The sequence below is a fragment of the Scyliorhinus canicula genome, chromosome 16 (assembly GCF_902713615.1).
Source record: "Scyliorhinus canicula chromosome 16, sScyCan1.1, whole genome shotgun sequence".
Classification (NCBI taxonomy): Eukaryota; Metazoa; Chordata; class Chondrichthyes; order Carcharhiniformes; family Scyliorhinidae; genus Scyliorhinus; species Scyliorhinus canicula.
The window spans coordinates 83,143,973-83,158,647 of NC_052161.1; the positions used below are offsets into that span (position 1 = coordinate 83,143,973).

The window sequence follows — 14,675 nt, forward strand, 5'->3', positions numbered from 1 at the left end:
AAAAGCTCATGTCATGGTGGGTTTCAAACCCAGGTTCCCAGATCTTGCCCTGGCTCTTTGGATTACTAGCCCAGTGATAATACCATTGCCTCCCCTTCATCGCAGATTATCTCTGAGCCTTTGGCCTTTGTTTTCTCACTGCTCTACACTGGCTGTTGCCCCTACCTGTGCCACATCCCCCACCCCCACCCACCCACCCAGTCCATCTCTTCACGGCCCCACTCTCTCTCACTTTCTCTCTTTACTCCAGGACTCCATCTCACTTCTCAGAGGGACACACTCACGATTCAGGTATTCGCACCACTGGAGAGGGTGGATTTACACTTGTTACGACACCCTAGGCATGTGCGCGGTCAATTCCAATGCCACATGCCCCAATAATTCTTATAAAAATACCCAAAGTCTGTGGCCCTTGGCTGCCCAACAATTACAGTCACCGGGTTTGTACGTTTAAGCATGGCGATTGTTTATTTATAATGAGAACTCTAATGAAATACAAAGCAGATACTTACTGATTAAATATTAGTATGTACCTAACTCCCACTTTGATTTTCCTCCCACCCTCTAAAAGCACACACAAAATAGACAAACACAGAGGGGTGGAAAGGGGTAAGAAAAAGGTAAATGAAAGAGGAAAGAATCTTTGCTTCAGATGATGGTTCCTTGCAAGCTTTCTTCACAGTAATCTTGTAGATTACAGTCTTTGTTTTGCAATTTTCTTGGAGAGGCAGAGTCCTGTTTCATCAGACTTGCTGACTTTGCTTTAAGTTCATGGCCTGCTTACAGGTCTCTTAGTTTCAGGAATCCAACACCCCCAGGCGTATTGGAGAGAGAGTTAGCTGGTTCCGCCTGAAGAGAGCTACAGCCTTCACAGCAGGCTTTCTGTAGAGAGTTTAGCTGGATAATTTTGGAGCGGTTGTAGCTGTGTCTCTTCACCAGACTGCTAGAATCAAAACTCAAAGCTCCTCAGGTCTCTGAACCATTTCAGCAGGATAAGATTCAATCACCACCTGTAACCAGGCAGAGTCGAGTCTTTTGGGCCAAATCACTGGCCACCAGCCAAATCAATCAAACCCAGTCCCAGCCAATCCCTGTCATCAGTGCCGATCAATCTACAGCTCCAATTTAAACCAGCACAGTGATTTCCCCTGTTGCTGAAATCTCCTTCTTGAATTAAAGGCACAGGTCACTTGACTTAAAGACACATGTCCATTGATCATTCCTCAATCATTGCTAACATTCCTATCATTGCTAACATCTTCCCTGCATCTACCGTGTCTAGTTCTATTAGAATTTTATCAGTCTCTATGCGATCCCCCCCTCATTAGTCTGAACTCCAACAAAACATTTCTAACCTAGTCAATCTCTCCTCATATGACAGTCCCGCCATCCCTAGAAACAGTCTGGTAAATCTTCACTGCACTCCTTTGAGAGCAAGAACATCCTTTCTCAGAAAAGGAGACCAAAACTGCACACAACATTCTAGGTGTAGCCTCACCAAGGCCCTGTATAATTGCAGCAACACATTCCTGCTTCTGTACTCGAAACCTTTTGCAATGAAGGCCAACATACCATTAACCTTCTTTATCACCTGCTGCACCTGCATGCTTACCTTCAGCGAATGGTACACAAGGGCACCCAGGTCCTGCTACACACTCCCCTCTCCCAATTTACAACCATTCATGTAGTAATCTGCCTTCCTGCTTTTTCTTTAAAAGTGAATAACCTCACACTGATCCAAATTATACTGCATCTGCCATTGAAATGAAAATGAATGAAATGAAAATCGTTTATTGTCACAAGTAGGCTTCAAATGAAGTTACTGTGAAAAGCCCCCAGTCGCCACATTCCGCGCCTGTTCTGGGAGGCTGGTACGGGAATTGAACCGTGCTGATAAGTGAACTCGTCCATCCTGACATGATCATGCTGTGGAATCACTGCTTCCTCGTCGCTGTTCACCTTCCCATCCAACTTGGTATCATCTGCAAACTTTGAGATGTAACATCTGTTCCCTCATCCAAATCATTAATATATATTGTGAATAGCTGGGGTCCCAGCACCGAACCCTGTGGTACGCCACTGGTTACTGCCTGCCAATTTGAAAAGGACCCATTAATCCCTACTCTGTGTTTCCTCGCTGCCAACCAGTTTTCTATCCACCTCAACACACTTCCCCCAATCCCATGCGCTTTAATTTTGCACAATAATCTCTTATGCGGGACTTTGTCAAACGCCTTCTGAAAGTCCAAATATACCACATCGACTGGCTCCCCCCCTGTCAACTGTACTGGTTACATCTACAGAGAATACCAACAGATTTGTCAAGCATGATTTCCCCTTCATAAATCCATGCTGACTGATCCTGCCACTACTTTCTAAATGTTCTGCTATTAAGTTATTTATAATGGATTCTGGGATGCAGATTTTCAGGCCCTGGGGATTTATCCGCCTTCAATCCCATCAATATTCCCAGCACCATTTCTCTACTAATGTTGATCTTCCTCAGTTCTTCCCTCTCACTCAACCTTTCATTTCCAACATTTCTGGTATCTGGGGCGGAATTCTCTGACCCCCCGCAGGGTCGGGGAATCGCCCAGGGCCGGCGTAAATCCCGCCCCCGCCGTGGCCGGAATTCTCCGCCACCCAGGAATCGGCGGGAGCGGGAATCGCGCCCTGCCGTTCGGCGTGCCCCCTGCGGCGGTTCTCCGGCCTGCGATGGGCCGAAGTCCCGCCGCTGTCAGGCATCTCCTGCCGGCGTGGTTTAAACTGTGCCGGCGGGATTGGCGGCGCGAGCGGGCCCCCGGGGTCCTGGGGGGGGGGGGGGGGGGCGGGGTGATCGAACCCCGGGGGGTGCACCCACGGTGGCCTGGCCTGCGATCGGGGACCACCGATCGTCCGGCGGGACCAGTGCCGTGGGGGCACTATTTTCCTTCCGCCGCCACCACGGCCTACACCATGGCGGAGGCGGAAGAGACCCCCTCCACCGCGCATGCGCCGGTGGTGACGTCAGCGGCTGCTGACGCTCCGGTGCATGCGCGGACTCACGCCGACCGGCGAAGGCCTTTCGGCCAGCCCTGACGCCGGGCGCCTTGCGGCCAAAGGCCGTTCGCGCCAGCTTTGGTGGCAGTCGGCGGAGCAGGAGCCACTCCAGCGCGGGCCTAGCCCCTATAGGGGCGGAGAATTCCACACCTTTGGGGAGGCCCGACGCCGGAGTGGTTGGCGGCACTCCGCTACGCCGGGACCCCCCTGTCCCGCCGGGTAGGGGAGTATTTAGCTCCTGATTTGTGTCGTCTTTTGTGAAGACAGAACCAAAGAATGTATTTAATTGCTCAGCCATTTCTTTGTCCCGTATTATGCATTCCCCTGTTTCTGTCTGTAGGGGGCCTACATTTCTCTTTACCAATCTCTTTCTCTTCACATATCTATAGAAACGCTTAGTGCCAATCAAGGAGCTATGAACCTGTACTCCTAGATCTCTTTGTTCGATGGCTCTCCCCAACTCCCTACCATTAACTGAGTGGCTCCTGCCTCAATACGATCTACAAAAATGCATCACCTCACTTTAATTATACTCCTCACTCCCCACAGCGTGCTCTGGGACATCGAGACGGGTCGGGAGAAGACCACCTTCCTAGGACACAGCGGCGACGTGATGAGTCTTGCTGTCTCCCCTGACTTCTCGCTCTTCATCTCGGGAGCCTGCGATGCCACAGCCAAGCTCTGGGACATCCGGCAAGCGGAGTGTCGTCAAACCTTCCTGGGACACGAATCAGATATCAACGCAATCTGTGTAAGTGTCAGCGACACTATATATAAACCCCCTTTTTTAAAAATAATCTTTATTGTCACAAGTGGGCTTACATTAACACTGCAATGAAGTTACTATCAAAAGCCCCTAGTCGCGACACTCTGCCGCCTGTTCGGATACACAGAGGGAGAATTAAGAATGTCCAAATTACCTAACAGCACGTCTTTCGGGACTTGCGAGAGGAAACCAGAGCACCCGGAGTAAACCCTTGGGGAGTACGTGCAGACCCAAGCGGGAATCAAACCTGGGACCCTGGCGCTTGAAGAAACATTGCTACCAGTGTGCTACTGTGCCAACCCCCCCCCCCCCCCCCCCACAAATCCCTTGCATAGATTCCAATCTGTAACTCACTCCCGGGTATCTGTTATTTTCTATACTAACTACCCCAAACCCCTCGGTTAGATTGCAGTCTGTAGCTCACTCCCGGGTATCTGTTATTCTATATATAAACCACCCTGAACACCTCGATTAGATTCCAATCTGTAACTCACTCCCTGGTCTCTGTTATTCTATATATAAACCACCCCGAACCCCTCGATTAGATTCCAGTCTGTAACTCACTCCCGGGTAACTGTTATTCCATAAATAAATCATCCCGCATCCCCTGATTTATACAAACCACCCCAAACCTGTCAATTTGATTCCAGTCTGGACCTCACTCCGGGTATCTGGTATTTTATATGTTAACCAGCCTGAACCCCTCAATCAGATTTCAGTCTGTGACTTATCCCCTGGTATCTGTTATTCCATATGTAAGCTTGTGAAGGGCCCCCCAGCTCCTAGCCACCTGGACTCCCAGGTACCAAAAGCTCCTCCCCGCCCTTTTCAGCGGGAGCCTACCAATCCCCTCCTCCTGATCCCCCGGGTACACGTCGAACATCTCGGTCTTACCCAGGTTGAGCCTGTACCAAGAAAAGCCCCCAAATTCCCTAAGGATCTGCATCACCTCCGGCATTCCCCCCACTGGGTCCGCCACATAAAGCAACAAGTCATCTGCGTATAATGACACTCGGTGCTCCTCCCCACCACGCACCAGACCCCCTCCAATTCCTCGACTTCCTCAACGCCATGGCCAGGGGCTCAATTGCCAACGCAAAGAGCAAAGTGGACAGGGGACACCCCTGCCTCGTCCCCCGGTACAACCAAAAGTACTCCGATCTCCTCCTACGCTCGCCATCGGGGCCTCATATAGCAGCCTCACCCAACTGACAAACCCCTCCCCGAACCCAAACCTTTCCAGCACCTCCCACAAGTACCCCACTCAACCCTAGCAAAGGCCTTCTCCACGTCCAATGCTACCACAATCTCCGCCTCCCCTTCTACCGCCGGCATCATTATAACATTCAGAAGCCTATGTATATTGGTGTTCAGCTGCCTTCCCTTCATAAACCCTGTCTGGTCCTCATGAATGACCCCCGGCACACAGTCCTCTATCCTTGTGGAAAAGATCTTCGCCAACAGCTTGGCATCCACATTTAACAACAAGATCGGCCTATATGATCCACACTGTAGGGGGTCCTTGTCCCGCTTAAGGATCAAGGAAATCAGCGCCCGTGACATGGTCGGAGGCAAAGCCCCCCCCCTCCCTTGCCTCGTTAAAGGTCCTAACAGGTCTGCATACATTTTGTAAAATTCGACCGGAAACCCATCAGGCCCCGGCGTCTCCCCCGACTGCGTGCTGCCTATCCCTTTGACCAGCTCCTCCAGCTCAGTCGGCGCCCCCAGCCCCTCCACCTGTCCCTCCTCCACCTTCGGAAATCTCAGCCTAGCCAAGAAGCGCCCCATTTCCCCCTTCTCCCCCCCCCCCCCCCCCCCCCCCCCCCACCCTCCACCGGGGGCTCGGACCAGTACAGCTGCCCATAAAAGTCCCTGAAGACCCCATTAATGTCCACCCCCCTTCGCACCACATTGCCTCCCCTATCCGTCACTCCACCAATCTCCCAGGCCGCGTCACGCTTACGAAGCTGATGCGCCAGCATCCTACTCGCCTTCTCCCCATATTCGTACACCGCTCCCTGTGCCTTCCTCCACTGAGCTTCCGCCTTTCCGGTGGTCAGCAAGTCGAACTTGGCCTGCAGGTTACGTCACTCCCCCAACAGTCCCTCCTCCGGAGCCTCCGCGTATCTCCTGTCCACCCTCACCATCTCCCCCACCAACCTCTCCCTCTCTCTTTGCTCTCCCCTCTCCCTATGAGCTCGGATGGAAATCAACTCCCCTCTAATCACCGCCTTCAATGCCTCCCAAACCGTCCCCACCCGGACCTCCCCATTATCATTGGCCTCTAAGTACCTCTTGATACACCCCCGAACTCGCCCGCCCACCTTCTCATCCGCCAGCAGTCCCACCTCCAGGCGCCAGAGCGGGCGCTGGTCCCTCTCCTCCCCCAGCTCAAGGTCTACCCAGTGTGGGGCATGGTCCGAATGACTATGGCCGAATACTCAACAATCTTCACCCTCGAAATCAGCCCCCTGCTCAGGACAAAAAAATCGATCCGGAAATAGGCTTTATGCACGTGGGAAAAAAAAGAATACTCCCTGGCCCTCGGCCTTGCGAACCTCCAAGGATCCACCCCTCCCATCTGGTCCATAAACCCCCTCAACACCTTAGCCGCCACAGGCCTCCTGCCCGTCCTGGACATGGATCGATCCAGCACTGTGTTAAAGTCCCCCCCCCGAGTATCAGGCCCCCCGTCCCCCCGGAATGCGGCCCAACATGCACCGCATAAAACCGCATCAACCCAATTTGTGGCATAGACATTCACCAGCACCACCCGCTCCCCTTGCAACTTGCCGCTCACCATCGCATACCTCCCTCCACTGTCAGCCACCACCTTTGACGCCTCAAACGACACCCTTTTTCCCACCAGAATCGCCACCCCCCGATTTTTTGCATCCAGCCCCGAATGAAACACCTGGCCTACCCAGCCCTTCCTCAGTCTAACCTGGTCCGCCACCTTCAGATGCTTCTCCTGGAGCAGAGCCACATCCGCCTTCAGCCCCTTCAGGTGGGTAAACACCCGGGCCCGTTTGACCGGCCCATTCAGCCCTTTCACATTCCAAGTTATCAGCCGGATCAGAGGGCTCCCTGCCCCCCTCCCCTGCCGACTAGCCATTACCCGTCCCCTGCCCGCCCCAGGCCAGCGCCCCCCACTCGGCCCGTTCCCCACGGCGGCAAACCCCCACCCTGGCCCCCCTGCAGACTCCAGCTCCTTCCTGGCCATTCCAGCAGCAACCCGGTACCCCCCCACCCAGGCTAGGACCCCACCCAGCCGCGTTACTCCCTCCGTAACTCCCTCCCAAACCCCTCGGTTAGATTGCAGTCTGTAGCTCGCTCCCGGGTATCTGTTATTCTATATATAAACCACCCCGAACCCCTTGATTAGATTCCAGTCTCTAACTCACTCCCGGGTATCTGTTATTCTATATATAAACCACCCTGAAACCCTCGATTAGATTCCGGTCTGTAACTCACTCCGGGTATCTGTTATTCTATATATAAACCACCCTGAACCCCTCGATTAGATTCCAGTCCCCAACTCACTCCCGGGTGTCTGTCATTCTATATATAACCCACCCCGAACCCTTCCATTAGATTCCAGTCTGTGACTCACTCCTGGGTATCTGTTATTCTATATAAAAACAACCCCGAACTTCTGGATTAGATTCCAGTCTGTAACTCACTCCCGGGTATCTGTTATTCTATATATAAACCACCCTGAAACCATCAAATAGAATCCAGGCTGTAACTCACTCATGGGTATCTGTTATTCTGTATATAAACCGCCCCGAACCCCTCGATTAGATTCCAGCCTGTAATTCACTCCCAGGTATCTGTTATTCTATATATAAACCACCCCAAGCCCCTCGGTTAGATTCTAGAACAAAGAACAAAGAAAATTACAGCCCAGGAACAGGCCCTTCGGCCCTCCCAGCCTGCGCCAATCCAGATCCTTTATCTAAACCTGTTGCCTATTTTCCAAGGATCTACTTCTCTCTGTTCCCCGCCCGTTCATATATCTGTCCAGATGCATCTTAAATGATGCTATCATGCCCGCCTCTACCACCTCCGCTGGCAAAGCAGTCCAGGCACCCACCACTCTCTGCGTAAAAACTTTCCACGCACATCTCCCTTAAACTTTCCCCCTCTCACCTTGAAATCGTGACCCCTTGTAATTGACACCCCCACTCTTGGAAAAAGCTTGTTGCTATACACCCTGTCCATACCTCTCATAATTTTGTAGACCTCAATCAGGTCCCCCTTCAACCTCCGTCTTTCCAACGAAAACAATCCTAATCTACTCAACCTTTCTTCATAGCTAGCACCCTCCATACCAAGCAACATCCTGGTGAACTTCCTCTGCACCCTCTCTAAAGCATCCACATCCTTCTGGTAATGTGGCAACCAGAACTGCACGCAGTATTCCAAATGTGGCCTAACCAAAGTCCGATACAGCTGTAACATGACCTGCCGACTCTTGTACTCAATACCCCGTCCGATGAAGGCAAGCATGTATGCCTTCTTGACCACTCTATCAACCTGCAGTGTATCCACCTTCAGTGTACAATGGACCTGAACTCCCAGATCTCTCTGTACATCAATTTTCCCAAGGACTCTTCCATTGACCATATAGTCTGCTCTTCAGTTAGATCTTCCAAAATGCATCACCTCGCATTTGCCTGGAGCGAACTCCATCTGCCATTTCTCTGCCCAACTCTCCAATCTATCTATATTTTGCTGTATTCTCTGACAGTCCTCCTCGCTATCTGCAACTCCACCAATCTTTGTATCATCTGCAAACTTGCTCATCAGACCACTTATACCTTCGCCCAGATCATTTATGTATATCACAAACAACAGTGGTCCGAGCACGGATCCCTGTGGAACACCACTAGTCACCTTTCTCCATTTTGAGACACTCCCTTCCACCACTACTCTCTGTCTCCTGTTGCCCAGCCAGTTCTTTATCCATCTAGCTAGTGCACCCTGACCCCATACAACTTCAGTTTTTCCATCAACCTGCCATGGGAAACTTTATCAAACGCCTTACTAAAGTCCATGTATATGACATCTACAGCCCTTCCCTCATCAATTAACTTTGTCACTTCCTCAAAGAATTCTATTAGGTTTGTAAGACATGACCTTCCCTGCACAAAACCATGCTGCTTATCACTGATAAGTTTATTGTCTTCCAAATCTGAATAGATCCTATCCCTCAGTATCTTCTCCAACAGTTTGCCTACCACTGACGTCAAGCTCACAGGTCTATAATTCCCTGGATTATCCCTGCTACCCTTTTTAAACAAAGGGACAACATTAGCAATTCTCCAGTCCTCCGGGACCTCACCCGTGCTCAAGGATGTTGCAAAGATATCTGTTAAAGCCCCAGCTATTTCGTCCCTCGCTTCCCTCAGTAACCTGGGATAGATCCCATCCAGTCCTGGGGACTTGTCCACCTTAATACCTTTTAGAATACCCAAAACCCCCCCTTCTTTATGCCGACATGACCTAGAGTATTTAAACATCCATCCCAAGCCTCAACCTCCGTCGTGTCCCTCTCCTTGGTGAATACCGATGCAAAGTACTCATTAAGAATCTCACTAATTTCCTCTGACTCCACGCATAAATTCCCTCTTTTGTCTTTGAGTGGGCCAATCCTTTCTCTAGTTACCCTCTTGCTCCTTATATACGAATAAAAGGCTTTGGGATTTTCCTTAACCCTGTTCGCCAAAGATATTTCATGACCCCTTTTAGCCCTCTTTATTGCGCGTTTGAGATTTGTCCTACTTTCCCAATATTCCTCCAAAGCTTCATCAGTTTTGACTCGCCTCAATCTTATGTATGCTTCCTTTTTCATCTCTGCTAGTCTCACAATTCCACCCGTCATCCATGGTTCCCTAATCTTGCCATTTCGATCTCTCATTTTCACAGGGACATGTCTGTCCTGCACTCTAATCAACCTTTCCTTAAAAGACTCCCACATTTCAAATGTAGATTTACCCTTAAACAGCTGCTCCCAATCCACATTCCCGAGCTCCTGCCGAATTTTGTTATGGTTGGCCTTTCCCCAATTTAGCACTCTTCCTTTAGGACCATTCTCGTCTTTGTCCATGAGTATTCTAAAACTTACGGAATTGTGATTGCTATTCCCAAAGTAATCACCGACTGAAACTTCAACCACCTGGCTGGGATCATTCCCCAATACCAGGTCCAGTATGGCCCCTTCCCGAGTTGGACTATTTACATACTGCTCTAAAAAACTCTCCTGGATGCACCTTACAAATTCTGCTCCATCTACGCATCCAACACTACATGAGTCCCATTCAATGTTGGGAAAGTTAAAATCTCCCATCACAACCACCCTATTGCTCCTACATTGTTCCATAATCTGTCTACATATTTGTACCTCTACTTCACGCTCGCTTTAGGGAGGCCTATAGTAAAGTCCCAACAATGTTACTGCACCCTTCCTATTTCTTAGCTCTATCCATATTGCCTCAGTGCTCGAATCCTCCATTGTGCTCTCCTTAATCACAGCTGTGATATCATCTCTAACTAGTAATGCAACTCCTCCCCCCCTTTTACCTCCCTCTCTATCCCTCCTGAAGCATCTATACCCTGGGATATTTAGTTGCCAGTCTTGCCCATCCCTCAACCAAGTCTCAGTAATACCAATAACATCATATTCTCAGGTACTAATCCAAGCACTAAATTCATCTGCCTTACCTGCTACACTTCTCGCATTAAAACAAATGCACCTCAGACCATCTGTCCCTTTGCAATCATCATCTCTTCCCTGTCTACTCTTCCCCTTAGTCACATTAAGTTTATTTTCTAGAACCTTACTGGCTTTAGTTGGTGCCTCTTTACTGACCTTTAACTTCCTAATCTGGTTCCCATCCCCCTGCCACATTAGTTTAAAACCTCCCCAACAGTGTTAGCAAAAGCACCCCCTAGGACATTGGTTCCAGTCCTGCCCAGGTGTAGACCATCTGATTTGTAATGGTCCCACTGCCCCCAGAACCGGTTCCAATGTCCCAAAAATCTGAACCCCTCCCTCCTGCACCATCTCTCAAGCCACATATTCATTCTGACTATTCTTGAATTTCTACTCTGACTGTCTCGCGCACTGGTAGCAATCCTGAGATTACTACCTTTGAGGTCCTACTTTTTAACTTATCTCCTAACTCTCTAAATTCTGATTGTAGGGCCTCATCCCGTTTTTTTACCTATATCGTTGGTGCCTATATGCACCACGACAACTGGCTGTTCACCCTCCCCCTTCAGTATGTCCTGCAGCCGATCTGAGACATCCCTGACCCGTGAACCCGGGAGGCAACATACCATTCGGGAGTCTTGTTTTCGACCACAGAAACGCCTGTCTACTCCCCTTATGATTGAATCCCCTATGACTATAGCCCTGCCAGTCTTTTTCCCGCCCTTCTGTGCAGCAGAGCCAGCCACGGTGCCATGAACCTGGCTACTACTGCCTTCCCCTGGTGAGTCATCTCCCCCAACAGTATCCAAAACGGTATACCTGTTTTGGAGGGAGATGACCGCAGGGGACACCTGCACTGCCTGCCTGCTCTTTCTCTGCCTTTTGGTCACCCATTCCCTGTCTCCCTCACCAATCCTAATCTGCGTTGTGACCAACTCAGTGAACGTGCTATCCACGACCTCCTCAGCATCGCGGATGCTCCAAAGTGAGTCCATCCGCAGCTCCAGAGCCATCATGCAGTCTAACAGGAGCTGCAGCTGGACACACTTCCCGCACATGAAGGAGTCGGGGCATCGGCCGCATCCCTGAACTCCCACATTGAGCACGAGGAGCATAACACGGGTCTGCGATCTCCTGCCATTTTCACACTTTACCTTAACTGATTACAAATGAAGTATCAAATAATGACTAAATGAAATGAAACTGTCACTTGACAACAACCCCTGCACAAACCGCCTTCAAATTACGCTGACCGCACTTAACGTATGCAAATTTCCCCAGAATAGCCAATCAGTAGCTCCACTCTACTGCCCTCTGCTGGATGCTTGCCTTCACTTGAACACGGAGGGTGTCTTGCTCAGGTACACCTTCAAATTACGCTGACTGCACTGCACATATGCAAATTTCCCCAGAACATCCAATCAGTAACTCTACTCTACTGTCCTCTGGTGGATGCTTGCCTTCACGTGAACACAGAGGGTGTCTTGCTCAGGTACACCTTCAAATTACGCTCACCGCACTGCACGTATGCAAATTTCCCCAGAACAGCCAATCGGTAGCTCCACTCTACTGCCCTCTGCTGGATGCTTACCTTCACTTGAACACGGAGGGTGTCTTGCTCAGGTACACCTTCAAATTACGCTGACCGCACTGCACGTATGCAAATTTCCCCGGAACAAGTAGCTCCGCCCTCTGCTAGGCTGTAACTCACTCCCGGGTATCTGTTATTTTATATATGGTAAGAAGTCTTACAACACCAGGTTAAAGTCCAACAGGTTTGTTTCAAACACGAGCTTTCGGAGCACGGCTCCTTCTTCAGGTGAATTTTATATATGAACCACCCCGAACCCCTCGATTAGATTCCAGTCTGTAACTCACTCCCAGGTATCTGTTATTCTATATATAAACCACCCAACCTCCTCTATTAGATTCCAGTCTGTACCTCACTCTCGGGTTTCTGTTATTCTATATACAAAGCACCCCAACCTCCTTGATTACATTCCAGTCTGTAACTCACTCCCAGGTATCTGTTATTCTATATCTGTTATTCTATATATGTTATTCTATATATAAACCACCCTGAAACCCTCGATTAGAGTCCAGTCTGTAACTCACTCCCAGGTATCTGTTATTCTATATATAACCCACCCCAACCTCCTCAATAAGATCCCAGTCTGTAACTCGCTCCCGGGTATCAGTTATTCTTTCTATAAACCACCCTGAACTCCTCGATTAGATTCCAGTCTGTAACACATTCCCGGGTATCTGTTATTCTATAAATAAACCACCCCAACCTCCTCGATTAGATTCCAGTCTGTAACCTACTCAGTGGTACCTGTTATTTTATATATAAACCATCCCGAACCCATCGATTAGATTCCAGTCTGTAACTCACTCCCGGGTATCTGTTATTCTATATATAAACCACCCCAACCTCCTCGATTAGATTCCAGTCTCTAACTCACTCCCGGGTATCTGTTATTCTATATATAACCCACCCTGAACCCCTCGATTAGATTCCAGTCTGTAACTTACTCCCGGGTATCTGTTATTCTATATATAACCCACCCTGAACCCCTCGATTAGAGTCCAGTCTGTAACTCACTCCCGGGTATCTGTTATTCTATATATAACCCACCCCAACCTCCTCAATAAGATCCCAGTCTGTAACTTACTCCCGGGTATATGTTATTCTATAAATAAACCACCCCAACATCCTTGATTAGATTCCAGTCTGTAACCCACTCAGTGGTACCTGTTATTTTATATATAAACCATCCCGAACCCATCGATTAGATTCCAGTCTGTAACTCACTCCCAGGTATCTGTTATTCTATATATAAACCACCCCGAACCCCTCGATTAGATTCCAGTCTGTAACTCACTCCCGGGTATCTGTTATTCTATATATAAACCACCCTGAAACCCTCGATTAGAGTCCAGTCTGTAACTTACTCCCGGGTATATGTTATTCTATAAATAAACCACCCCAACCTCCTGATTAGATTCCAGTCTGTAACCCACTCAGTGGTATCTGTTATTTTATATATAAACCATCCCGAACCCATTGATTAGATTCCAGACTGTAACTCACTCCCGGGTATCTGTTATTCTATATATAACCCACCCTGAACCCCTCGATTAGAGTCCAGACTGTAACTCACTCCCGGGTATCTGTTATTCTATATATAACCCACCCTGAACCCCTCGATTAGATTCCAGTCTGTAACTCACTCCCGGATATCTGTTATTCTATATATAACCCACCCTGAACCCCTCGATTAGATTCCAGTCTGTAACTCACTCCCGGATATCTGTTATTCTATATATAACCCACCCTGAACCCCTCGATTAGAGTCCAGTCTGTAACTCACTCCCGGGTATCTGTTATTCTATATATAAACCATCCCGAACCCATTGATTAGATTCCAGTCTGTAACTCACTCCCGGGTATCTGTTATTCTATATATAAACCATCCCGAACCCATTGATTAGATTCCAGACTGTAACTCACTCCCGGGTACCTGTTTTTCTATATATAAACCACCCTGAACCCCTCGATTAGATTCCAATCTGTAACTCATCCCTGGGTAGAGGAATTGGGGTGGAGGTTTGAGTGGTGCGGGAAGAGGGTTGAGGGACGGCACGTGGAGGCGAATGGTTGATGGCCGACATGCGTATGCAGAAACCGAGGGCCAGTACGGGTGGGCGGAGGGCGAGGGACTGGTCGGGTTTGCGGTGTCACAGTGTCACATTGATGGTTATGACCCTTGTGCTCCTTGCAGTTCTTCCCCAATGGCAATGCTATTTGTACCGGCTCCGACGATGCGACCTGCCGCCTATATGACCTCCGTGCTGACCAGGAGCTGACTTGCTATTCCTGCGACAGTATCATCTGCGGAATTACCTCAGTGGCATTCTCCCGCAGTGGACGCCTCCTGCTCGCTGGTTATGACGACTTCAACTGTAACATCTGGGACTCACTCAAGGGCGAACGCTGTGGTAAGGCTGAATACTTATCCATGAAATATGCCAGAGAGAATGTGGAACAGTAGGAGGCCACTTCAGCCCCTCTCGAGACTGTTAGACATGAACAGGAGACCCATTCAGCCCCCCTCAAGCCTGTTATACAGTAACAGGAGGAGACCCATT

The 14,675-nt window shown here is 49.4% G+C and overlaps 1 protein-coding gene across 1 annotated transcript in view; it reads left to right on the forward strand.

Moving 5' to 3' along the window:
* The window catches only part of LOC119950710 (guanine nucleotide-binding protein G(I)/G(S)/G(T) subunit beta-3-like), a 38,960-nt gene that overhangs the window by 6,243 nt on the left and 18,042 nt on the right, over nucleotides 1-14,675 (forward strand). Inside the window, exons 4-5 of the mRNA XM_038773379.1 lie at nucleotides 3,589-3,790; nucleotides 14,309-14,525. Of these exons, the coding sequence (XP_038629307.1) occupies nucleotides 3,589-3,790; nucleotides 14,309-14,525 (419 nt within the window). The remainder of the gene's footprint in view (nucleotides 1-3,588; nucleotides 3,791-14,308; nucleotides 14,526-14,675) is intronic.